At 38.8% G+C, this 27,061-nt stretch overlaps 1 protein-coding gene across 2 annotated transcripts in view; it reads left to right on the forward strand.

Annotated features, from left to right (window-relative positions):
• The window catches only part of DHRSX (dehydrogenase/reductase X-linked), a 168,912-nt gene that overhangs the window by 24,576 nt on the left and 117,275 nt on the right, over window positions 1-27,061 (forward strand). For both annotated transcript variants that reach the window (XM_035313235.1, XM_035313302.1), the window contains 2 exons: window positions 12,827-12,934; window positions 25,789-25,857. In XM_035313235.1, the coding sequence (XP_035169126.1) occupies window positions 12,827-12,934; window positions 25,789-25,857 (177 nt within the window). The remainder of the gene's footprint in view (window positions 1-12,826; window positions 12,935-25,788; window positions 25,858-27,061) is intronic.

Below are 27,061 nucleotides of genomic sequence, written 5' to 3' on the forward strand. Positions count from 1 at the left end.
AGGAAGGGATGTCAAGGCTATTTTTCATTTTTTTCATTAACCTACTAGCACCTGAGCATCATCTTGCATTAATGTTGGTGTTGCAATGGCTCCTGATTGTTAGTCACTTCTGAAGATTTTAATAATATGGAAATGTGCTTTTTAACATCTTGTATTTTAATTAATTGAGGGTATCTCAGGGTAGCTTTAAATACCAATTGGTTCATGTCCTGTGCTTCCTGTTAACTAGATTTTTCCCAATATTCTCTAATCACTTTGTACCTCTCTTCCTGGTTCTAATTACTGAAGCTTTGTGTATGACAACAAGCACTTCAATACAGAAGTGATTGCACGGCTTTCTGAAGTGAAGTACTCCAAAAACTTTCAATTACCTTTCAAGTCTTGTATACCAACTCATGACTTCTGCTTACTTATTTATGTTTTATGGAAATACCATCACTCTAAAGCCATGGGAAGTGAAGGGGGTGGTTGAAGTGGCAGCAGAACATTTTGCCAATTGGAAGAGGCAGATCTGAATGTGACCTTCAGCTGTATGCTCTTAAGCTTGATTGGAATATGGAAATTATGTTCCCTGTCTCTGGGAAGAGAGAAGGTGCAGTTTAAGCTACTCTTAATGATCTTGCCAACTTTTTTTTTTTTTCTTTTCTTTTCTTTTCTTTTCTTTTCCTTTTTTAGAATGTAACGTTGTAAGGAAATATTTAAAGAATTGACTTTTCTGATGTATCGGTTGCCCAGTTGCATCTTCCCATCTGTGCTCTGAGCACAAATGATGGAATAACTAATTTCATCTTTTAATAGTATTTGGTCAGAATAAGAGGTGTTAGAATTTATAGGCAGTAAAAACAGAAGCTATAACGAAGATATTGGGGTTTGTGATGCAATATCGTGTGATATCTAGGAGTACGATAGTACTGTCTTGCAAACTATAAATAAAATATTGGCCTTTTGAAAAATCATCATAGTGCAAAGTATGAATTGTTTTCTTTTGACTTTTTAACTCCTGTAGTAAGATGCTAAAAAGCAGATAGCTATATTTTGCTTTTGGTGTGTAGTTCTTTTGACCATAAATAGATCACTCTTTGCTTCAGTTTCTATATGTGAAAGTGTTGATGAATGTTTGATTTTCTGCATTTGGGTAGTAAATATTCTCCAGACTTCAAGGTTTATGACAGAACCTTTCTTCCATGAAGGGTGTGGGGGACTGGCTGCCTGGGTTGATTTCTGCATGATCTGGTATTAAATCAAGAGTAGCATCTGATTATTGTCTGTTTGTTTTTTCATTTGGTTGTTTGCTTTTTCCTCTTGAGGAGTCTTTCTTTTGAAATAATCAGTCCAGCATTTATAGTGACACTTCATTCATAATGAAGTATTAGACACTTGAAATGTGTCTATTGTAATGTCTATGTCTATGTGTAATCATTTCCATAGAAATGATAGAAAAATAAAAAGGATCTTAAAAGAGCCAAGTCATTGTTGTCATCCTGGGGTTCAGGACAAAACTATAACCTAAATGCTAATTTTTCACAGGTTGACATGAAATGTTAGAACTTTCAGAATTTTGTGGCACGTTTCATGCAGACAACAGCATTTATCTTTTTTTTTTTTTTTTTTTTTTTTTTTTTGATAGCTGAGTTATGAACTTTCTGAGAGAAGACATTTTCTGACATTATTTACATTTTGCCTTATTTTGCCTTATTTTCTATTTATTGCTTCTTACAAATTGACCAGCAGCTTTCTGAGCATGGTAAGGAGAAATACTACAGCTATTGGTAACTTCTAGGGGGTGGGGAAGGGAGCAAAGTGTCTTTAAATGGCAAACGTTTGGTGAAACTGGAAATGGGAGTTATGTGGGGAAGGCTTATTTATGCTCAGGTATAAATGAACCTATGAGGCAGTCAGGCCCAACTGAGAGCAACAACTTGAAGCTGTTTCTTACCTCCTAAGGGATGTAAACAGTTCTGAGATAGAGCTACATCTACCTATTAGTTGTTTGTAACAGCTTGAAGCCTGGAGAATCTTTGGTTCCTGATACAGAGTGAATTTTTTTTTCTACTGCCTGTAACTTTTGCAGGATGGGAAAATTCACTTTACAGGTACTAGACTATGCAGAGCTATTTCCATTATCCGTATTTAAATCTTCTGGGATGAGCTCTTCTTTTTCATCTCTTATTTCACAACAGGAAAAAAATATAATTACAAGATGACATGACTTAAAGAGCATTGGGAGGTTTTACATAAAGTGACATTGCCTAAGGTATTGCACAGTTACATTTGCCCAGAGGGAGGGAGTATGGGAATAGGTATCAGTAAATCTGTTCAAAAGATAACCAGATGCTTTTTCTTAAATTAAAGATACACCTGTATATAACTTCCCTATCTTTAGTGTGACTGGAGAGAAAGAGAAGAAAGCCAAAGAGTAAGATTTAATAGGTAAATATATAAAAGGAATGAAAGATAAGCAGGGCAGAGAATACATGGCAAATGGAAATATGTCTTTTTCTGTTCTTGTGATAGTATTTTCCCATGTAAGAAATGATATGGGTAAATACTTTCTTTAAATATATGCATATGTAGGGAACGATTACTTTCTTTTGGTATTTACTATTGAGTTCCCTTCCTTGGTATTTTTAACAATTCCATTGATGTTTAACATGCAGGGTGTGGCTATCCAGTGTCTCTAAATAATTATCAGGATTTCCTCACATTATTGCAATGACCCTGTACTTGTTGCCCTCCATTATCTTCCAAGCAAAGGAGTTTCATGGCCTCATCCTAGTTCCCAGTTGGCATCTGTCCCCAAGACAAAGTGATTGCATAGTTCAAGAAAATATGCCATGTGTGGTGTATTGCAAGTGAGTGTTTCTGTGCCAAATATTCTTGCACAAGTTTGTCAACAAGTATCAGCCTTTATCTGAAATATTCTTGTTACTTGAGACTGGTGTTTCTCCAGCAAAAACTGGCTCACGCCTGGAATAGCAAATATGTTTAAGATAAGGAGTAGCGTGCAATGGCAGATGTTGCTTGCTGTTGATGGGACTTGCTTGATGCACGGGACTTGCAGAGTTGTAACTTTACTAACATAATTTACACTTGTAGATCTAAGGCAACATTTCTGCCTTTTATTTCTGTCTCTCTCTCTTCTTAGCCTCTTCCTCTGCCCCTCCTGTTCTAGTGCTCTCCTGTTCCTACAAATGCATGCACTCATGCAGTTGGGAATTTTTCTCCTAGAGCAGTCTGTGGGCAAACGTGGATTCCTGATGAATTTTTAGCAGATTATAATAGCACACTGTGTTATTTCCCAACTGTCTGATTTGTATAATGGTGTATTCAGTCTATCTATTTGGCACTTGTAAAAATCAGATTCAAATCTGTTATCTTGAAATGAGTTTTGGCTAAAGGAACAAAGTACCCTAGCATGGCAAACATGGCCAGGAGTGAGATCTAGGACTCAGAACCTGCACCCTCCCTTCTCTTTCTGCTTTCTTTTACCTTAGGGTAGCTCCATATTGGTTGGGATCAAATTTCCTAGTAACTCTGTCAAAATCAGCCTGAACTTGTATTATAAAAAGATCAGATATATTCCTCATCAAAAAAAAAAAATCAATGATGCTTAGTATCCCTTTGTCTTAGAGAAACCCAATTCAGAAATGGCAAAAAACTTCCCAAATTAACCATCGGCTTTGGTTTTCTTCATTCTCAACCTCCTCCTTCTTGAGGGGGCAACATTCAGGATTCTTGGTGTGATAAATGAAGCTGACCACAGAAGGTCCACACAGACAGAGTTTATTGGAGGAAAAGGTTTTTCACAGTCAGAATGAAGACAACTCAAATTAGTACTGAGAATTACCATGTATATTGTTTTTGAAAACTGCCGTTATCTGTTTCTCTGTGCAGCCCTTCTGGCGAGTCTAGCAGTTTAAAAAAGACCGGGATCAATATTACTGAGGATCCTATTTGACAAGTAAACCAAAAGCACTTAGGCTGCAGCACAAAGATGCGTGCAAATGCAGCTCACCTCTGCTCTCCTCACCAGACAAAACTTTTCCACTGGCCAACACTCCAGACATGTGCTCCAGAAAACAGAGCACCGAAAATACATGTGCAAGAGTAGAGGAAATATTTTTTCTCTTGATTTTGTCAGTTGTTGTCCAGTCAGTGATTACGGTCCCTTGACCTGCACCATCTTCCCACCACCAAACCTTGGCTGGTTTGGATCCATAAATAGCGGTTGGCCAAGCTGTCTGTGCAGGTCACTTTGCTGGGCTTTTTTTTTTTTTTTTTTTTCTTGCCTCTTGGGCAATACCACTCTACAGAAATTTATGATTCAGGTGCATGAAATAGTCTAGAGCTGTGTCTCTTGCAGCTAAATACTTGGGGGAAAGGAGAAGAGAGGGTGTTGAAGCACTTGGAAATGACCTCTTCACAACAAAAAAGCTTGTGCCTTTGAGAGGCTGATACTCCCTTCTCCTTCCCCGACCCTACCTTATGCACACACTTCTCCCTGTTTCTGCATTCATCCCGTCTTTCCAGGAATCACTGGAAGAAATGCAGATAGGTGTGTCATGCAAATGAAGTTTTTGGTGCTGCATTCCACCCCCCCTCAGTGTTGCTGGAGAGATCTGTTATCACGGGACTTGGGTTTTTGAATGCCAAGAGCTGTTGCTCTGAAAAGCTGCCTTATTTTGGATAGCATTATTTTTCTTTAGCAAAAGATACATCTTTCTGTCCTGTAATGGTGGTGTTGTAACTCTCTCTTCGTACTACTGCTCCACTTTATTTTGCATCTTTCCTAGCATGGGGATTTCTATTAGCACAGTTCAGCCTTGCTGTGGATGTTTGTGGTACACTGTTGTGATAGTGAGCTCTAATAATACTTGTTGCCTATGTAAGACCTCACAGAGCTCCCCAGTGTGTTCAGGAAAGATAGGATGGGAGGGAGGAGAAGCTACTCTGCTTATGAATCCTCTGTAGTATGGCTTTCCCTTGTGTTGAATAAATGAGATGTCCAGGGACAGGTCCTGAAATAGGTTTTGGAAACTTCTTTCTCTGGCTTCTGTGAAGGACTTGTCATCTTCCCTGCAAATGTTATCACCTTGGCCCTATAAGCAAACTGGCTTGTTTGTCAAAAAGCTGAACAAATGCTGTAGCCTTACAGCAGGCTTAAATTTGCTTTTTGTTGTTGTTGTTGATTGTTTTTTGTTTTTGTTTTGTTTTGTTTAATTGGCAATTTAAATAATTGCATTAGTTTGGCTCAGCTGATTTTTGCTGCTAAATCTGAAGAAAAGAAATACTGCTTGTTCTGGTACTGATGAGGTTGGGAAGAGATGAGGGCACACATCAGCTCCTTAGCAGGGTGAGCGTGCTGCTTTTCTAGCTGATATAGCTCCCACTCTTTTTTTTTTTTTTTCTTTTTTTTTTCTTTTTTTTTCATTTGCTGCCTTGCTGCCTTTCGGCCGCAGGTCCAGGCTGCCTGGGTAGCTGGTGGCTTGGCCGATGGCATTCCCAGATCTCCAGGCAGCCCAGCAGAATTGCTGCTGCTGGCACAGTGACTGACTGTCCTGTGCACGTCTGAGGGCTTTGCTGTGCTGTGGGAATGTCAGCCTCACAGTGCACGGGATATCCCAGGCTGAAACATGGGGGATGGAGCTTTTATGAATTTCCAGCATTGGTACACATGACTTGTTATTAGTGGCCAGGTTTGTTGGCGCTCAGTGCCTTGCAATCCCTGTGCACCTTGTGCAATGGTTAAACAAGAAACCTTGTCTTACGGACCCAGGGTTTTTGCTGTGGTTTTGTTGAGTGCTTGTTCACAGTCTGTATTCCCTATCGGTCGGTGTGTGGGAGGCTTCTGAAATTAGGTCTTCCCCTGTGTGCTGAAGTTCTTACAGCCATCCGGCTGCTGTTTTTCCATTAATAGCACCTTGAGATACGATGCCTCTGTAGGGCAAGGGACACATTTCCATGATTTGGTTTCTCCGGCTGTTCTGGTTCTTCAGCACCTTTCCCTTCCCATCAGTAAAGGCAGTACCGGCCTGTTTCCAGTACCTCCGTTTCTTTGTGACTCTTGACTTTCACTTCTCCTGTGAAAGCAAAGCAAGACAAAGACTTGGAGGTGCAAATTTTCAGTTGTGCACGGAAACAGATGCTCAGCCTGGGCAAACTGGTCACCCTTATACAACATGTCCAAATGATGGTCATGTGCAAGTGGATCTGCATGTGCATGTGACAGTTCTTCGTGAGCGGAAAGCCAGATGACTGGGAACTGCTGAAACCAGCAGGATGCCACTTTACAGAAGGACTAGTCAGGCTGGTTGCCACCTACCTGGTTTCCAGCCTTTAAAGCCGTCAGTCTTGATAGCATGTTGATGTTCCTTAAGAAAGTGATAGGAAGCAGCAGAGGCAGAAAAGATTTTGGTGTGCAAATTCAGGAGGCCCATTTGCATTTGAAAGATCATCTGCACAGGCTTAGGTCTCAGAGCTTTCCTGCTGGTGAGAGCTTGTGTCATACAAAATATATATGTATATGTATGTATGTATGTATATTGGCTGGTTTATTCCTCAGGACTTGAGTACCCAGAATTGTCTTCTGTTAGGTTATGTACCTTTTCTAAGTTCTGGCATGACTTTTTGAGCCTGGACCCTGTGTTCTTGATTTCTGCCAAGACAGAAGTTTATGGAGGTGTTCCTATGAGGCTCCAACAAATGCCTGTCGCTGAAAGCTGTATGGATTCCCCAGTCATCTGTCTACTGATTGCTTCTTTGAGCATAAAACTATTTTTTTTTTTTGTTAACATCTGCTTTGAAAAAGATATTACTGGCTATAATCTCAGCACTGCCACGGTGTAAATCGGGGGAAGAGTTGGAATGTTTTGGTATAGGAAAACCTCCTCAGTAATTCAGTAGTAAATTGAATTATATGAATTTTTTAGCCAACTAGAAAAACTTGACTGTGCCATGTCCTGTGGCGTTAGATGAGGACTGACAACTACATTTTGGCCTCCTTGTCTCACTCAGTGCTTCTATACAGCAACAGCTCCAAATGTAGTACTCTGTCATCAAACTAAATATTCATTGTGGCTTTTCTTTTGCCTTTTTTTTTTTTTTTTTCCATCTGTGGTTCTGCCAGTTACCTTCAGGGATAGTATTTGCATGTAAATTATTCAGTTATACGAGGAAGGAAAAAACTAACTGTTAGGATTTGTCTGCAGGGTCTCCTCAGCATAAATGTGGCCGAGGTCCCTGTGCCAAGTGCGCAGTTTGGGAGGTGCAGGATTGGTGCCTGCGCCTCGCTCGGTGCCTCTCAGGTAGCCACTCTGACCAGCTCGTCAGATGCCTCCAGCAGTGCTCGTCTTTCTTGCCTGATAAGGACTGGAGACCTATTTAGACAATCTAAATTCTGCCGTTGGCCTTCGATGTCTTAAAAAGAGCTTTTAATGAGGAAGTTAATATAAAGATACTACATGTTAATGTCCACATGACTCATAATATTACAGAAAAGCAAATGCTGGATTAATAGGTTAGGAGGCAGGACTTAAAAACAAACATTTGATGCAATTTGCTTTGTACGTTGTAATAAAATTTTAATACATTTTTTTTTCCTCAAACGGGCTGTGTTATAAAGATTACCAAAGCAATCAACTTTTGAGGAGAGCTCTTCTTCTGGGATGTGCATTGTCTGTGTTTATGTAGCACGTTTCTGTAAAAAAGACAGCTTAACAACTCTGTTTTGGTTTGACTACTTCAGTAACCCCCACCTCAACCCTGGAGTTGAGACTTTGCTGGCAGGAACTGGTCACTGGTACAGGTCTGTGCTCTGCTTTCTTTCTCCATGGTCATAGAAGTTGCAAAGACATCCTGAAAACCTTCAAACCCTCTTTAAGAACCTCTCAAAAGTTAGTATTTTTTAAAAATTACAGAATTGCCTTAAATTCATCATATTTCAGCTGTGTGTGAGGACAAGTCTGTACATGAAAGTTATTTCAGGTGAAGGAAAAGTATATCTAAAAAGGACAATTATTATTTTAAGATAGTATCATATTTATTACAGAATAATTCTGCTTTTTTCTGCTTTAGCTTAATCCACTTGCAAAGTAGATAAGCTTATTTCTTCTGAATACTTTGAGGTGTAAACAGAACCATGAGCCTGGGAGAAGCCTCTGTCAGAATTTGGCTTGATAAGTAAGAACTCAAAGACCGCAGGCTAGTTTCTTCGAACACAAAGGGAAATGAACAGCCAGTGCTTGGTCAAGGTTTCTCATTAGCACTAGGGTTGTGCAGTTCTCATGTCCCACGGTGAAATCAGTGGAGCTGCACCCCTGTAATTGAGATCAGTATCTACCTGCTTACCAGGAGCAGAGGCAGAGGGATACCTGGATGTTTTAAATGAGGTGCAAGAACTGCCAGAGAGCATCTCCCTGCAGTGCAAAGCCAGGGGGTCCAGACTGCCTCCAGCCCTCAGGATCTCACCAACCTCTGGCCAATCTGGCATGCAACATAAAACAGCGTCTGCTGGGAAAACAGGCTGTGCCCAGGGCTGTTTTGGAAGTTTTCTGTTATGTTTTGTTGTGGAAAAGGTGTTTTCACAATGAAAAGGTGTTTCACAAACTCATATGTGATGATCAAGTTCCAGTGGAAAGAGCACACTGATGGGAGATGGGCTTTGACTGTAGCTGTGGTTGACTTGCACAGCCTGGGTTTGGCCTTGACTCCCTGTGTCGTAAAAAACAGCAGCAAATCAGCAAATCCTCTTCAAAGAGTTTTTTTGTACATTAAGGGATCTGTCTTGCTGGAAACAGTACACCTTTTCCACTGATTAATGACTTTAAGATTAATAAAAAAATTAGACTTAAGAACTGGGAAGGGTTGTGGTTTTCTTTTGTTGTTGGTGTTGATGGGTTTTGTTTGTTTGTTCATTTCTGTTTGCTTTTCCAGAAGATGTGTTTCAGTTTTCAATGTGTTTTCCATTTTGGATTAAGTCATACTGAGACACTGTGGTGTTCTGTCTATTCAAAACCATGTTCTCTGGAAGTTGTATATTGTACCTACTGTAAATAAAACAGATACTGGCCATTTACATTTTTGTCTGTAGCCCTCATTTCTCCTTCCTCAGGTGCTCTGTGATATAGGATCTCACTGAGTGCATTTCTGCAATAAAGTCTGTCCGTCTGTTTTGATCTGCCTTGCAAGTTGGTAATGTACCTGATTTGAGTGGCCACTGGGACCAACCATTGACATTTTCTTTCCAGCCTTCTTAGATAGGATAGGAGCAAGCATTTTATTCCACTGTCCTCTGCTAAACACCCCTTTGTCATAGCGATACCTGCTGTCACTTTGCTTTTCTGACTTCCCCTTTTCCTTCATGTTACCGCCTCTTCCCCATAATTGACATATTTTTCTACTTTTCCTTCTCTCATTTTCTTCTAAATGAATTAATTTTGCTCTGAAATAAAGCTTTTTATTCACTAGGTAGATATAATGGTGCAGTAACTAAAAATGAGTGATAGCACGTGTATGCAACGTGTAAAATACAAATCTCAGGTTGATGAGGTGGTGAAAGGGGAAGAAACAAGAGGAAGTATGGGGAGCTGGAAGAAGAGGAGAAAGTTCTCATGCCTAAATAAAAGCTATTTCTTTTGAGGAAATACCTTTTCTTGTTGCTGGAGTGGTTCTTTTTTTCAGTTACAGTGAAACAAACAAAAATGGAAATGACTTCATTGTCCTTTTTGCTTTGGATTCTGTACACAGACAGGTGAAACAGGATTAAATGATAAGCAGGAAGGGAGTTATGGGGAAGGAAGCAAACGTTATGGCTGTGTAGCTTGCTTTACCAGCTATCATAGGTCACTTTTCACTATAGTTTATGATTGGATTAATTAAAATTTAAGAGAATACTTAGTGGGCTTATTTAGCTCACATTTTTTGCCTTCTAGTTGTCATTCTCTTTATAAGTACATATGCACACGCAGAATTTGTACATGTTGCTGTCATGTCCACAGTGGCCTTTCCTGCTCTAACATGAAAGCAATGCTAATGCTCCTTGTTTGAATGTAAGCCTATTCAACCCTTCAGGGAGCGCCCTAGAACGGGTCTTTTGGTGTGGACTCAGCTGGACTAAGGAGTGTTTGCTTTGTAAGAGGTGCTTTTAAAGTGACTTGAACTTTCTGAGCTAATAGACCTGAACCAGGATATAAGAAACATTAGTATTGGCGTGGGAAGGTCATATTTCACTTCTCAGAGAAGTACTAGAGTTACTTTTTGGGGAAGAAACTTTTTGGGGAGAAACCAGAATGTGAATCTCTGCTACACTGCATTAAGATGTGCCTGTTGGCTCCAATACATGCTGTTTTCCTCCTCAAAATCCCATCAGTTCTGCTCTTTTCCTCCTCAAAATCCCATCATTCTTGCTCTTTTCCTTGTAGTCTCTGTCCTTGCCATTGGTTTCAGGGTTACCTGCTGCCTATTTCCCTGTTGCTGGGTAAGAGACCTGTCCCCTTTCAGCTCTCTGTGGGTACAAGGGAATGTGTTCATGTTTTCTTGTTTTCTAAAATGGGAACAAAGTTGAACAATACGCACGTATTCCTCTCCCTTTTAGGGGGCTCAAATTATTCAGGCACTGATTTTCTCTTGATGGCTGAAAAGACTGGAAGTTACATCCTTGCCAAATTTCAAATGTATCCAGTCACGCATGCAGCCTTTTACATAGAGGTGACAAAAACTTGGATTACAGGGAAAAAAAAAAAACAAAACAAACAAACAAAAAAACTCTTCCTCTTTATTTATTTATTTCCTGTCTGCATTTTCAAAAAAATGCACTAAAGTAAGCTAAGATCAATATAATTGGAAAAGACTACACAGAGTGGAAAAATTAACAATTATTTAATAGCATGTCTATCTTTAATTTCGAAACGTAGCTACCTAGCTATTGAAAAAAAAAAGTGTAGGCATTTTATGTAGAGTTTATTGTGATAAATATTTTTGGTGGAAATTGCAGGGCTGCTTATGTAACTAGCTGGAAACCTTTGAAAGCTCTTGGCCAAGGTTTTTTTAGCACAAATTATATTTATTAGGATACATAAATGCAAGAACATCACTGTAACAGGAATTAACTTTCAAATAATTGCAAATAATTCCTACTCTACATGGATGGAAAGAATCAAGTAGTTACCTGAATAGAACAGAAAATTATGTTGAATTGTACTGGAAATAACTGTATTTAAGAAAAATTGAAATCTGCTATTTGCTATGAAGAAAGGACCTTGTATCAGCGCTAGTTCTGTGTTTCATAACTATATGAAATATGAGCTTGTGTTATACAACAAAGCAATCCCCTAAAAACCTAGAAATCAAAATAGAAAGTCCTTTGATAGATGAAAGTCAGCATAGTTTTAACATTTGTTATCTATAACATTGCCTACAGACACTGCACTGTGGCAAAAGGAAACATTCAGCGCCATTTCCCCTGTACAAATATCTAGCAGCTTGCTTTAAAAAGCAAACAGAAACTCACCTTGGTAGCCTAAAGACCACACGGGATTCACTTGAAAGATTTGCCAACTCATCAAAAATCATATTTGATATTTGACCTAACTTATGCTAACCGCAAACAGTTAAATTAAACTGCCTGCATGACAACCTTTGCTCTCATTTGGCTGGAGTGCTCGCGGTAGAGCACAAAGATTTCTTACCAGGCTGAGTTGTGTAATCTGCACCCATGCATACACTTGCCTTTGTGGCACTGAGGAACACGGTGTAGTGACGGGACCCAGCAGGGCAGGTTGATGGTTGGGCTCTACCATCTTGAAGGAGTTTTCCAACCTAGATGGTTCTAGGGCTATCCTTCCCAGGCATCCCCACAAGGACCTCTCTGAGTGAGGTTTTCACATCATCCCCTCCACAACGAGGGCAAAAGCAACTCATTTTCAGTATCGGTATGGGGTGCGGGGTTTCACTGCCTTTTGGCTCATTTGGAGGCTCAGTGGGAGGCAGGGGTCATAGGCTTCGCCCACCCTTGGCAGAGGGGTTAATCTTCAACTCATGAATTTGGAGCATGTGCCCTACTCAGTTGGCCACATCTTATCCTGCGTTCAAAAGCGCTTGTGGAGGTGCAGCCTTTGTGCAGCCATCCATGGGCAGCAGAAATGTTGGCTTTTGTGGTGAGGGCCTGTGGTGGATGGGAAAAGCAGATTTGTTTTTTAATGCAAAAATTGGCTCCTCATTTCTTTGGGGGCCAGGAGCCTGCAATTTTCAACAAGTGGAATACTCAATTATGCAATTAAATTAGATAGACTGGCTTCTACCCTTGCTTGGACATGTCTTCTTTGGCCGAGCTCCTTACTGTGTCCCCCGTGCTCCTGGTGTAGTGAATGTAGGACTCTGTCCTTTGTCATTCAAAAAGCTTGCAGGATTTTATGCTGCCAATTGAATTTTTTCCCAGTGAGCAGGAAATAAACAGTCCCCGAGCTGACTTGTAACAGCTGTCATGCTGCTCCATAACAAAGTTAAGGTAAAAATTTTGAAGGGTGGATTATTACAGGATAAAAAACGCATGCAAATAGACATGAGTAACTTTCTGGTCTGAATTGGATGTTTATCTTTTGTGTCATCAACCTCAGTCTTTCGTGAGCTGTTAGTTCTAGAAGATTATAGTGCAGCAGATGACGCCAAATATTCTGTACCTTCTATTCCCATACAGAGCTTGCTTTCAACATTGTTTACTGGCCTGTGTAGAGTGATCTGTTATGTGTGTGCCTCTTTCAAATGCATCTTAAATTCTTAATCATGTTACTACTGTGAACTAACCTTGCATTATTTCTTTTTCTTCCTATAGCTTTCCCTACACAAAATGGAAAGGTTGCTATAGTGACTGGAGGTACTAAAGGAATTGGTTACCAAACTGTGAAGCATTTGGCAAGACTTGGCATGCATGTTATAATAGGTACAGTCGTTATTTTCCTAATATTAATATATTCATTTGTGTTTCAGAAAATATATATTTTTTCTTTTAAGGAAGATTTTCTTTCCAGTATAATTGTAAATTTGGAAGGGGAGGAGCAAGGTTTTTTCTAGCTTTTAGCACAAATAAAGATTTGGTTTATGTTTTGCTTTGCAAAGCTTTATAGAAAAGTGGATTTTATTATTATTATTATTATTATTATTATTATTATTATTATTATTATTATTATTATTTTGTGCAAAACTTGGAAGACCTAAGCTACCTTATGTTAAAAGCCAGCAATTATGTCATGAAAATGACTTTTAAATATGGGTATTGTAAAGATATTTTATTATCTTGTGACTTATTTCCTTAACTGAGTACGAACTTGAGCTTTAGGGTACTCATTCTCATTAAGAGGAAAACGAATGAAAGCCTGGAAGGAATATTCCAACGTGTAGTGGGGGATACTTTTATTCCTTTGTATGACAGAGAAGAGGAAACCTTTGTAACTTCAAACATTTAAAAAATGCACATTTACTTCTCCACTTGTCACTGTAGGTGACCCTTGTACTCCAGGCAGGGAAAGAAGTAGCTTGAGAGGCTCATTCGTGTCAGTCTGAGATGGGATGGACAACTCAACTCCTGGAGGTTCCTGTTTCTCTCCATTGATTATAAGGAGTTTATGTGGCTATGTAAGATTGAGAAGTCATTTAGATATCTAAAGTTAGGATAGGTGAATTTCTGTTGGAACTCCAAAAATGTCCTGAGCACAGAATTTTTTCTCTCTGCTACAGATATAGTGGGATTTTTTATCCTATTTTCTGAAGCTTTCTGTGCTACTAGTAAATATATCTACTAAATATATCTACTAAATAATAATCTATTAAACAATATCTACTAAATAATTTACACAATATATATAAATAAATAAATTAAATAAATGTCTTCTAAACCAGTATGTAGCCATGAATAATGGTATTCTTGACACACTGTAGTTTGCTGTCTTATTCTTTCTTAAACAAGATTTCTACCTTTCTTCTGTAACTTTTACATTGTAAGGTCACTGAAGGTCAGTATTTCATAACACGCTAGCGAGCTAGTGATGACACTTTATTTAGCTTTTATACAGAACACGATCTCTCTAAGGTTTTGTATACACATCTTTAAAAAAAAAAAAGCAAACAAACAAGCACATAGTAGCCATGTATTATTCTCAGTGCTGTGGAGTTAGTAACACTAATGGACTTGCCCTGCAAACGTACAGGTGTAATGCAGAATACCACTTACTCATACATGTTTTAATAGATGTGTCAAAACCAAGCATCTGCAAAATGCAAACAGATGCTGCTATATGTAGCTAGATGATAGATGTAGCTAATGTCAGCATTAATATTTCACTAAAGAAGTATCTTTTCATGTTAAAGGTGGACTGGAGAAATGGACTCAGCTGGAAAAAAAAAAGGCCAATTTTCTTTGCATAGTGTCATGGAAGCGTAGAACATTGCTACTTCTTTGAAGACTTACTTTACATCATTTAATGTTTAACGTTTGGTAGTTTTCATATAACAAAATTCAAAGTGAGATCTTAGGGAAAATGAAGCGTATATTTATTTACAGAATCTTTAAGTAAACTGATTTTGCCCACTCATAATCACCTTCGTATAGACTTAATTTACTCACACCCATACTCTTACAAGCCCCAACATGTGTGCACACAGTGGTCTGGTGAGCATCACTTGTGTGCAGTGTGGGACTAGGCATGTCAGCTACCGAGCGTTTATCCTGGCATTGTGGTCCTTGATCAGAAATGACAAGGTAGTTTATGGACAGATCTTTTATGCCCTTCAGGATTCATCAGCTCTTAGTCTGTCCTTCTTTGTTTGGGGTATACAGGCTATGTCTGGGCTAACAGGAAAAGTAATGGTAGAGGTGATATGCCACAACATTGTTGCTGTCTTCCTGGCGTCAGAGTGCATGGTCATCTGCTGGCAAGTCTAGGCACACACAACACAGGAGCGGTGTCCTTGAAACGTGTCCTTTATTATCAAAAAAGGACATTCTTTTAACTCTTTGCTCTGATGTTTCTTCTGGTGCTTGCAGACGCACACATTTCCATTCACTCTTAATTTGTACCAACCTTAATATTTGCATTATGAATCTCTAGAAATGTAAATTAATGAAATTAATTACAGGAAGCATTTGATGAGTAAGAATTTCAATTGATTTAATTCTGTCAGCCAAACTCTGACCTAAACACTGAGTTTGGTGAGTCAGAGACATCTCCTTTGCCTGTGAAATTCTTCAGAGCAAGGAAGCCCTGTCAGTAGAATGGATAGTCACAGGGTTTGTTCCAGCTGCAAGATTAAAACAGTCTTAAAAGCACATTAAATGCAATGACCTTCCATCCTTGTCCCCAAGTGTCCAGAGTATGCTTAAAATACCTCTTGGTACATTAGCACGTTCAGCTTCAGGCCACACAAGCAGAGCTTTAAACCTCAAATTAGACAGCAAGTGTGCTCAAGTTTCTATTGTAGGAATGTTTTCACTGTATATTTGTATGTAGGCATGAACATATGTGAAAAAAAGTGTGGATGTTAGGTGCATTTGGGCTCAGAAGGGGGATCAGACTCATGTTTAGCTCATGGTCAATTTTGCCCATTCACTGAAGGTTTTTTTCCCATTGCAGGGACTAAGTAATGGGAATATTTAGCAATAAAGAATGACATATCTGCAGCGGGCAAATGAGTCAGACCCAAATGTCTAATGTGAAGATGATTCACCACTTGGATTTTGACTCCATTTCACATTTTAGAGGAGTCAATGTTTGAAATAACTTACTTTTAAACCCCATCTGCCAGTGGAACGAGCGAAACAAATAAGTGGAAAGTATTCTACCTTGCCTATTCTACCTCTATGAATAGTCACTGTGTAAAAAGGCAATGGTTTCCCTTAAAGCATTTTCAGCCAGCAGTTACACAGTGCTTTTACAGCTTCTTACTTTCCAGTCCCAGCACGGCTGCACAAGACTCCTTTCTCCCACCAATGGTCTCTCTCTGCAGATGCTACTAGCCCTGCCCTCAGTCTCTTGATGGGAAAAAGGTCAGCGTGAATGCTGAAATGATGAAAGGAATTTTCTACAGGTTACTTTTTTAGATTTCACTGCGGCTTTTTGCAACACCGTGATAGCATTGCTCACAGTGAGCAGGGCTTTTACTGCAGGAAAAGCTGGGACCCCTGGCAAGGAAAGCTACTGCCAGTGGTGGGCTTCTGGAGTCAACCATGCTGGGAGTTCATGCTCCCTGTTACCCAATTTGTTACTTAATAAATAAGCTTACTTTTTCTTCTGCAGATGAGGCAAATGACAAGTCATTTTTGTTGTCTGTTTGTCAGGAGCTAATACCAAAGATGGTGTTTTGAATGGGATTCCAAATACATATGCTCTTAAGGAGCATAAGGACATCAAAAATAAAGGTGTCCCAGTCATTGTTATGACCACCATCCTGGTTCAGTTCTGATTCACAGTGTTGGCCACCGTTTTATGAGTCTGAATTTAGATTGATTAGAAGCATAAACTCTTTGTATCCCTTCCATCCTTCATCACTGGGGTGAGTGCATGTTAAAAATACTGACTTTAAAAGGGAGAGTTTCAGTTTGTTCCCTCCCACCCCCAAAAATTAATAAAAGAAAACTGGGGGGGGAGGGGGGGGGAAGCGTGGCAATGTCTAGTGTAGAAACTTGATATTTTTGTCTGTAAATGGTGAATGAAAATCAAAAGATTTCCATCTTGACAATGTTATACATGTGCTGCTTGTTATAAAACACCAGGTTCAGGGAAGTGTAATCAGTCTTCAGTGTCTGAGTATATCAGTGTCACAATTTTCTAAGACAATCTCACATTCTGAAGGAAACAGTCTCATTATATATAAAAATATATGTATATATTCAAGTGATTTATCTGAGCAATGAATTTTTGGCATAAATATATGTACTTCATAGCCAAACTCAGCGCTTTTTTGTGACCTCTGTAAGCCCTACAAGGGACCAAGAAGGAGATATTTCTGTCATCTCTTTCATTCACATTAGTTTCCAGTTTTCAGGCTGGACTCTCCGCACTACATACCAGAAAATTCTCATATGATATAATACTACAAAGTAACTTTAGAAGGATAATTAAACCCTATCAAGATGGTAAAATTATTCATTATCAAAGACAGTTTGATTTAATTTCAATTACTGAAATTTTATATGGGATACTTTAATAGTCCTTTCTTACTGTAGACGGATGTATGAGATGCTTGAGTATTATTAATGTTAATACCACTCTAGTATCTTATATGTCCCATGCCCAGAGGACTGACTGCATCTGAGAGTTCAGAAATCCTAAGTGTATGTCTTGGGAAACCTGGTTGATTAATATTTGCAGAATATCTTGAAAATACCTATCATGGGACACAGGTATTCTCTGGATATCAGATGAAACAGCAACAGAGGATTGACCAAATTTGTTGGATATTATTATAACTACACACACTGATTACCTGTGCAATTAAGCCTGGGTGGCTTAATTAAGTAAGCATAAGTAAGGGAATGGGAAAAGCCACTTGCCATGAAGGCACAATAGAATCATTCAGGTTGGAAAAGACCTCTAATATCATCTGGTCTAGCCATCCCCCTACCACCAATGTCACCCACTAAACCATGAACCCTAAGCACCACGTCCAACCTTTCATTAAACACCCCCAGGAACGGTGACGCCACCACCTCCCGGGGCAACCGTTCCAGTGCCTGACTGCTCTTTCTGAGAAGAAATGTCTCCTCTTTCCAACCTGAAACTCCCCTGGGGCAACTCGAGGCCATTCCCTCTAGTCCTATTGCTAGTTACCTGTGAGAAGAGGCTGACCCCCAGCTCCCCACACCTTCCTTTCAGGTAGTTGTAGAGAGCAATGAGGTCTCCCCTGAGCCTCTTCTTCTCCAGACTAAACAACCCCCATTCCCTCAGCTGCTCCTCACAGGACTTGTGTTCCAGGCCCTTCACCAGCTTCGTAGCCCTTCTCTAGACATGCTCCAGGGCCTCAATGTCCTTCTTGTACTGAGAGGCCCAAAACTGAACACAGTACTTGAGGTGCGGCCTCACCAAAGCTGAAATATAATGTATATTTCAGCTATTATGCATATATATATGTACATGCATATATAATACACCAATACTATAAATGATTAGTCTTACAGCTGATTAGCAACAGTCAGTGAAGCTGTCGACCTTGCATGTTCTCTGTCACAACGCTGGATGTCTCCTTCACCAGGCAGCACCCCAGGCCAGCCATCAGGAGCTACCCCGAGCTTGAGTTGTGGAGCTGCTTTTACAGGGCTGTGACTTTCAGTTGTCTGACTGATCTGCTAATATGAGTGTCTCAGGTGTGTTTCTATATGCCTGCTGCTCCGTGAACAGCTGCACTGTTCACTGTGTGTCTACAGTTGGGTGAACAGTCTGTCGATATCCCTAAGGACATTGTCTAGACCGTTCTTGAGCAAGTGAGTGGGTCAACAAAGATGTGAACTGCTTGGGAGCAGTCCATTGATATCTTTAAGGACTACCACATGATAAATCACAGATTTCTCAGTGTAAGTTGGTACTGGATGCAAGTTTCATGAGCACTCTTTTGTCCTGTTGTCACATGCCATACCTGAGGAAAGGAGCATCTCACCACACTATCAAACAGCAGTTATGTTAGTTTTATGTTAGAGTTTGGAACAATTAAAACCAAGGTCAATTTGTAAAACAGACTGAGAGCCTAGATATAACAGGTCTGGTGTCTGTATAAAAGAAAACTACGCAGAGTTAGTAACTCCCAGTCAAGGGGTTTTCAAACAGTCCCAGCACTCTGAGCAAACTGAAATACGTCTTGTGTCCACTTCAGTATTTTATCTACTAACTTGCAGTGCTGGAGCTGTGTGGCTCTTAATCTCGGTTTATTTTACTTTATTGGAACTTTGTTTTTAAAATTCATGACTTCAGGTTATTTCAGTTTGTGTTCATACATTTCAAAATAATTTTAAAGCAAATTAGCCAAGCCAAAATACCAATTTGAAGACTGTGTCATACCTTGTGAATTTTTATAATAAATTAGACCTCAAGTTCTGTTCAGTCCTCAAAAATTAACTATGCTGAGGAAGTAAAAGAAAGAACTGGGCTTTATTAGTTCTAGATTACCTATAACACTTAGTAACATATATATATATATATTTTAATCATAAAACTAGAAAGTATGCAAAATAAGCAGCTAAAAAGATACAGTGTTTATGAATAGTATGGTGATTATTATGACATGTGTAAAGATAAAATACCACCCATCAGAAAAGAAATAAGCCACTGTGATTAAAAACAAAGTTTCTCGATAGAATAAAAGTATTTTGGGACTACTATCTTTTGCATTGAATCTTAACACATCCTTAATGTAGTAGAAGCGTAAGGTGAGCAAATGTTCTTGGTAGGCATTTTTAGGAAGAACATTGTGGACAGTCCAGTGAATATGAAAAAAATCACAGGCATTATAATAGACACAAAATTAAATATGTAATGATAAACTTTGAAAGAGTCACTGAAGTTTTTCTTAGCATGGTAATTCAAACAGCCGTTTGAATTCATTTAATTTTGATTTTCAAAATCTTTTGTCAAGGCTTATGCCAAAAGATTTTAAAGTTGATATGAGATAGATCTCCTGTAGATTAGTAACTGATTAGAATCCAAATAAACAACATCTAGGAATGATTCAGCTTTGGGATGGAGCAAAGGACTCCTGATCCTGTAGATCTGTGTTCATTGTATTTATAAAAAGTACAGAAAAAGGCTAAACAGTGAGATGATACATTTTGTACAAATGCATTTAGGACAGTCAAACTAATTGGACTACTCATTATTAAGGGATTTGAACACCTGACACACCAGGAGAGGCTGACGAAGCTGGGACTGTTCAGCCTGGAGAGGGAAAGGCTCAGGGGAACCTTAAATGAGCGTATAAATACCTGATGGGGTAAGAGAGAAGATGAAACCATGCACTTCCCAGTGGTGCCCAGTGACAGGACAAGATGCAATGCAGACAAAATGAAGCACAGAAAATTCAATCATAAGAAAATACTTTTTTTTTTTTTTTTTTTTTTTTTTTCTGCTTTGAGGGTGGTCAGACGCTGGCACAGGTCTCCCACAGAGGCAGTGGGGTCTCCAGCCTTGGAGATGCTTTAAGCCTGATGGAACACAGTCCTGAGCAACCTGCTGTAGCTGACCCTACTCTGAGCAGAGGGTGGGACTGGAGGGTATCCAGAGGTGCCTTCCTGCCTCAGCCATGCTCTGAGCTTGTGAAATCCTAACTACCACGAAGAACAATGAAGAATCTCGTAGTATTGAATGACTGGGTGATGACAGGATCGGTAAATACTGAGACTCAGTAAATGCAAATACTGCATATGAGGAAAGCCAACCACAGCTGTATATTTACAAGAATGGGATCCAGATTAACTACTACCACTCCAAAAATAACAATAATAAGACAATAATTTGTGATTTACTGTTGAAAGTTCTCTGTAAAACATCTTCAATATTCAATGCCAGTTAAAAAGGCAAATAAAATATTATTATTTAGCAGGAAAGAAAACAAAAATAAGATGCGAAGTGTTCTCTTCCTTTGTAGAAATCATTGTTTGAGCTTGTTGTAAATACTCAAAAGGAGCCTGGTAGAAGTGGAAAGAAACAGAGAAGGATGATGAGGAATATGGGAAGGCGCTGTGCAAGGTGGGGCTAATAAACAAATTTTCTGCTTGCAAACAGATAACTGAGGTGTGATATCATAAAGGCTTATATAATTATGAGTGTTACAGAGAAAGTGAATAAGAAGTGGTTATTCTCTCTCTATTATACACAAAGTAGCGAACATCCAACAATTTAAAAAGAGGAACAACTGAAGTACGACCTTTCTAATCCAATTAAATGTGTCATTAAATCACAGACTTTGTTGTCCCAGAACACTTTGGCAGCCAAGTGCTTGAATGAATTGAAATTGCGATGAGATGAAGAAGTGGAGGGTAGGTTCACAGAGAGGCTAGGAGTAACCTTTGATTCAGGAAACCTCTTAAACTACTTGCTGCTGGAATGGTGTATCAGAAAACTTCACTCTAGTTTTAATGCTGACACTGACATTTTGTCAGCACCTGCTACAGGTCATTGTTGGAAACAGCACTTTTTGTTGTTGTATCTTTGGTTTGATAAACAGGGGCATTCTCATCTTTTCTTGGAACAGCTGGGGTTGCTGAAACTTAGGGCAAGAATGATGATTTGTTTTCTGTTCGCAAACTGATGTTTTCCTCCTTACTCAGTTTTGCTTCTTTTATCAAAAGCACACTCACTGCGATATTTTTGCCTTTCATGTCAAAAAGGCATATATTAAATCATGAGTGCTGTACAATGAACTGGATGACAAAGGCCATGTGGTACGTCTAGACATAAGGAAGCTGTGTGTCACTTTCTCAATGCCTTTTTGTACATCCTTATACCTGGCTTTATTGAACAACAAATTAATGACTTAGAAATTTCATGGGTGAAACCCAAGACCTGTATTCCTTTTTCCTAAGCAATATGTTTTTTTACAAGACTTTACAGATTTCTCATCCTTAGAGCTTTTGGATGGCAGTCATTTGTCTCTCTGAGGCAATGTTATGCAGTGCCACACACTCACAAAATCATGATCTTTATACCACCAGCTGGTATGACTTTATTTTATTTATTTATTTATTTATTTATTTTTCTGGAGGCTTTGGGTGCTCTTGCAAGCCCAGTCTTCTGGCCTGTGCCCCACTTGGATCGGTTCCCTTCAGTCATACTGAGGATTATGCTACTCTGAGGAGACTCCTTCATTCAAATTCACATTTGGAACCTCTTGTGTGTTCTGTTGCAAAGACACCTAACCATCATTGTGTGTAACTTCTTAATCGTATGGTATACCGAGTTTATTACCATACTACCAAGCTTCTCCTGGCAATATGCATATGCATTAGAGTTTGTGGACACCACTTCTAAACTTGGATTACTTGAAGTGATAGGTGAATATCTTTGCATTACACCTACCACATCTGCAAGTCAACTTTCCTGCTACCCTCCCACCTGATAGTCGAGCATTGGCTCCCCTCCCCTTTCCAAAACACCATAGCCAAAGCGGGGCAGTGGGGAGGGCCACAGGGCAGGCTGCTAACCCTGAAAAGCTATTTAGTTTTAGAGATTAACTGCTATATAATTATGGCTAAATAAGAAAAGGGGGTTGCTGCCAGTTGAGAGCCACGCTGTGGCAAAGGGTGTCCCTCAGCCTCCAGGCTGGAGGGTTTGGATGTTTCTCTGATCTGCCGTGTCCTGGATATTTTGGATCTGCTCAGTGTCCATCTTGGGAGCTTTTTATTTGTGCTTTGGTTTTGTGTTCATTTGTTGAAAGTCATGAAATTCTCCCTTTGCTAACTCTGGCTTTTAAAAATTGTGTTTTTATTCTTTCCAGGCAATCTTCAGCTTCACAGGCTGTATTGTTGTTCATAGATTATTCTAAATGTCTTTCTAATGCCTTGCAGTGCATTCCCTTCAAAGGTCAAGATGGCAAATTCCCATTTCTATTTAAAAAAAAAATGCAAAAAGCCTTGCTTTTTGTCAGAATCAATTTTCTACATTAGTTATGAGTTATTAGTGATTAGTAATTATTTTGGAGAGATTTTCACCTTCAAAGGTATTAAGAATATTTTATAAAGAATATATGTAAATATATTAGTACCCCTTAACTAGCAACAGCGTGTTTCTGTGATGTACAAATCCATTCAGCCATGCCAGGTTTCTGAGGGCTGTATTTTTGCCACCCTTATTCAGGCTGAGCAATACTCTGTGACAGTTCTATTGAAATCCCTGAAACAACTTCCAGAGTTAGAATCTACTTAAACTGATTAAGATGACAGAGTCAGACCTTTAGGGTAAGATCCAAAGCTTCCTACTGCTGATAAGATTTTTTCTGTGTACTTCTGTGGTGTCTTTAGTTCAATGTGCTTTGACTTGTGACATTTGTGTAGAAAAATGTTGAAGAGGAGAGTCATTTTTTTGACTAAAAGTTGTATTTGAATTTATCTCTCTTTTTTTTTTTTTTTTTTTTTCTTCCCAATATGAGCTTCGGTATTTTGCTAAGAACTAGAATTTTTAATGCTATTAATATGATATCTCTTTTTATACAGATGCATCCATTCAGACTGGAATATATTTTTATTTTATTAGTTTTATTTTCAGAGTTGGTTGTAGTCAGTGTTATTATTGAATCAGTCTCACCTGAATTATTGACTATTCTATGGGGACAGAGAAGGAAAGCATCAGACAGGGCACTGAACAGCTTGCATAAACAATTCCTGAGACAACCGTATGCATTTTGAGCTCCCGACAGACACTTTAAATTTGCAAGAAAAGCAGGATTATTACAGTTTTAGGTACTTCTACGATCTAAGCTCTCAAGACATCGAATCCCTTCTTCTTAAAGCTTTTGTTCAGATTCCCTCATTGCATAAAAGCATGATCTATCTTCACCTTCTCATCCTCCTCTCCACTTGAATCCAGGGTAGGCAGAGCTTACGCTACAGATGCTATTGAGCTTAAAATGGATACATTCTGGGTTGGATAAATATGGCACATTGAGTATACAAAAAATATGGTGAATCATCGGCAAAAAGTCAGGCAAAGACGATTCTCCTGTGTATCACAAAGTTTTTCTAAACAGTTGTTACAAATACACTACTGAGATTCTAAAATACCTGATGTTAGTAAGAATTTGAACTTCATTTAATAAGACACCACCCGGCTTAGTTTAGAGCATTCTACTCCTGTTTAGCATGGTTGGAAGTTGTGCCCTTTAGTGAATCAGTTACATCAAAAAGATACACAGATTTTGTTTGATTTTTTACCAACCTAAAGGCAATTGTGGTATCTTGTTGATTTAAAAAGTATTTTTTGAACTTAAAATAATTAATGTGGAACTTAAAAGGAGGCCGCTTTTTTTCATGCCTGTTGTTTACTTTACTTAGAGGATCCCACAAGGATATACTTGAAGAGAAGCAGTGCAACCTGTCCCTTTCTTCTTATACCCATCCTCAGCAAGGGGATGCTTAAGCAAAATCCCCTTAAGCAAAATCAGAGGTGTAGATCACTCTCCCAGTCCTATGGTATCTTTGTGATACTTGTCTTTGAAGTTTTTGTAAGGATTTTGATAATTTATTCAGTCTCCTTATTCTTTCTTACAGGATTTTCTTTGAAAGAAGTATTTCAAAAGCCTCTATCGCACTGAGGCTGTTTCAATTTTACAGCACTCAAGCTTCAGAATCTAGTTTTCAAACTCTCTGTTGAATCAGGCTGGAAACAGACATTTGAAGTGACTGTTTAGCAAAATAATTATTTTATCCCAGTGGTCTAGAATGAAAAACATGCAAATATGACTAACATGAGCTCATTTGGAGGGCACTGAGCTTTAATGAATAACCATTTATATAACAGCAAAATAACGCAAATTAAAATCTGTTGTGAACACAAGCTCTTTTAAAAGAACAAATTAAGTGAACACACTGAGAGTTAAAGACACTGGAGGCTTAATAAGTGTGTTCTCTGCATGAGGAGTGCTGAATGAAAGAGGTATCGCATCAGACCTTCACAGAGTCGGCACCAAACTATTTTTGTTTCCCAAATCAACAGTCTTATCTGGTGTTACAACACACTGAGCTTGAGACCTTACTCTACTAAATCACTTTGGGTGAAACAGTGAGGAAAAGCAATCCTTTGCCTACCATCCTTGTGCCCAGATTTCCCCGGATGTGGCAGTTTCACTGGAGAGTTTTTTGTTGACAGTGCATCTGTATCTGGAAATTAGCATCAAGCCGAACGTTTCTGTTCTTTAAAGACTTGGATGGCTTTAAGCAAAATAAACAATCAGACAAACAAACAAACAAACAAAAACCAACCCACAAATGTCTGCTTTGTTGTTTTTGTTTGGTTGCTTGTTTGTTTGGCTTTTAATTCTTATTCTTTCTTGGTCAGTCTGAGCAGTATAATTCCAGAGTTAAGGGACTTTATAAAGAACAGTTATAGGCCAGAATGACCCTACGTTTTCTATGAGAATTATTTTCTCTTCCGTATCTGAAATGTTAAATGTCTTTATTTTAGCTAAATTTATGCAAATGTTGAGCCTTCTTGCCTATCATCAAGACAAAGATATATATTACCTTCAAATATCAGTGTTGCAAATCATTTTTTTTTTACTGCTCAAATACAGATGCACAGCAAAATTGCCAAACAAATGTCAGATAATTATTAACTCTCCACCTCAGCTGAATGGCACAAAAGGCATTTATTTAATGCTTAATCATATATTCTGTTAGTACTGGTAAGACTTTTCCTGAGCATTCAGAACAGGTTAGCAGGGCCTGTCCTCCAGCTGTGAAGTTCTTCATTTTGGAAAGAGCAGAGGGTGGTCCACTCTCACCTACAGTAAAGCTTTTTTAGAGTCTGGATGTGATATAATTCACGTGGCTCACAGATTTACATCTACATTCAGCTGTTCCAGCCAGCAGGTGGTCATAGCTTGCATGAATAAATGAGATGAACAAGCAGAACTCATGTGAACAGCAGGGCATTTGTACATAGCTCTTTAAAGACCTCTGCTGCTCTGACAACAACGAATCGCATTTTCACTTAAAACTCATAACTGGTTTTACACTGTGGTTAACCTGTAATGATAGCAGGCATATATTCACTGTCCTTAAGTTGTCTGCATCACTAATTCTGTGTTTCTGTATTGTGACAGCTGGAAACAGTGAGAGTGAGGGCCAAGAAGCGGTGAGGAAAATAAAAGAAGAAACTTTGACTGGAAAAGGTAACATGCTACATCCTTTTCTTTATTCCTATATTGCTGCTGAAGCTTCTCTTATATGAGGTCACCTTGTGTATCATTAAATTTTTCTAGTTTTGAGAAATTAATTCTTCATTCTGACACAGGATTAAGGTATTTTTGTTAAAATGTGCTTGATTCCTCATGGTAGGACATTGCAAAAGAGCTGTCTGCAAGTTAGTCTCTGTGTGCGTGTGTATGTGTGCACGTACAGAATGGTTTAATGACTGAGCAGAAAATCAGAACAGTAGTTATTTTTACTAAGGAGAGGATGACAGCAGGTTAAGAGTGGGTGCACTCTTTTTCATTGCTGGCCTTGCCTCTCATGATGTGTATGATCCCATAAAAAGGGTGATTTTTTGAAGATGTTCCTAAAAGAACTGGGCTGCCCAGATGTACTATTTGATGCATGGCTAATGATCCATCACAACATTTTTATTTTTTTTAAATAGACGGACCTTTCATATAAAGCCAAAATTCTTGTGTTTTTGTGGTTCTTTCGGGTTTGTTGTGTTTTAATCTGATGAGAGATCATGTTGAGAGAGGCATAAGGAGAGCAGAGCTTCATATCTGAGAAAAGGCATATTGCAAATATCTGCTGTGTGATTATAACTTGCGATTTATGATGGAGGTTAGTGCATCTAATATTTTCATCTCTTGGATTCCTTGGGTGTAGTTCCCAGTAGTGTGTGATGATTCACTGCTGCCACTTTGATGTATCATTTTTGGCAAAATAATAGGCAGTGTTTGTACTCCACCCTATTTAGGATCTTCATGGCTTCTTCTGAGATCTGATTCTGTTTTTGTGCCTCTAATAATTACTGTTATGATGATCAAAATAAGTTAATTATTGTGTAAAAAAAAAACCCTTTCATTAAGATTTATCTTTTGACATAAATAAATGTGCACCCATCATAGCCTCAGGATACATGTATGCTAGTTAAAAGCATCATAAATTAAGGCACAGTGAGAAGGATCATGAAAGGAAAAAGGTAATTATTACATCGTTTAAATCTTTTGCTGGAAGTTTCTCTACAGAAACCAAAAACATTTGGAATTAATTACATCACGTGACCCGCATGAAGTCAAACAAACCAGGTTCTGCCTTGCTTTCTCACATCCCTGTGACAGCAGACCTCTCCAGCATCATTGGCTTACCTGATTGTTCTGAACAAAGTGAGCTTTAAAC

Source organism: Oxyura jamaicensis, chromosome 1 (genome assembly GCF_011077185.1).
Source record: "Oxyura jamaicensis isolate SHBP4307 breed ruddy duck chromosome 1, BPBGC_Ojam_1.0, whole genome shotgun sequence".
NCBI classification, from domain to species: domain Eukaryota; kingdom Metazoa; phylum Chordata; class Aves; order Anseriformes; family Anatidae; genus Oxyura; species Oxyura jamaicensis.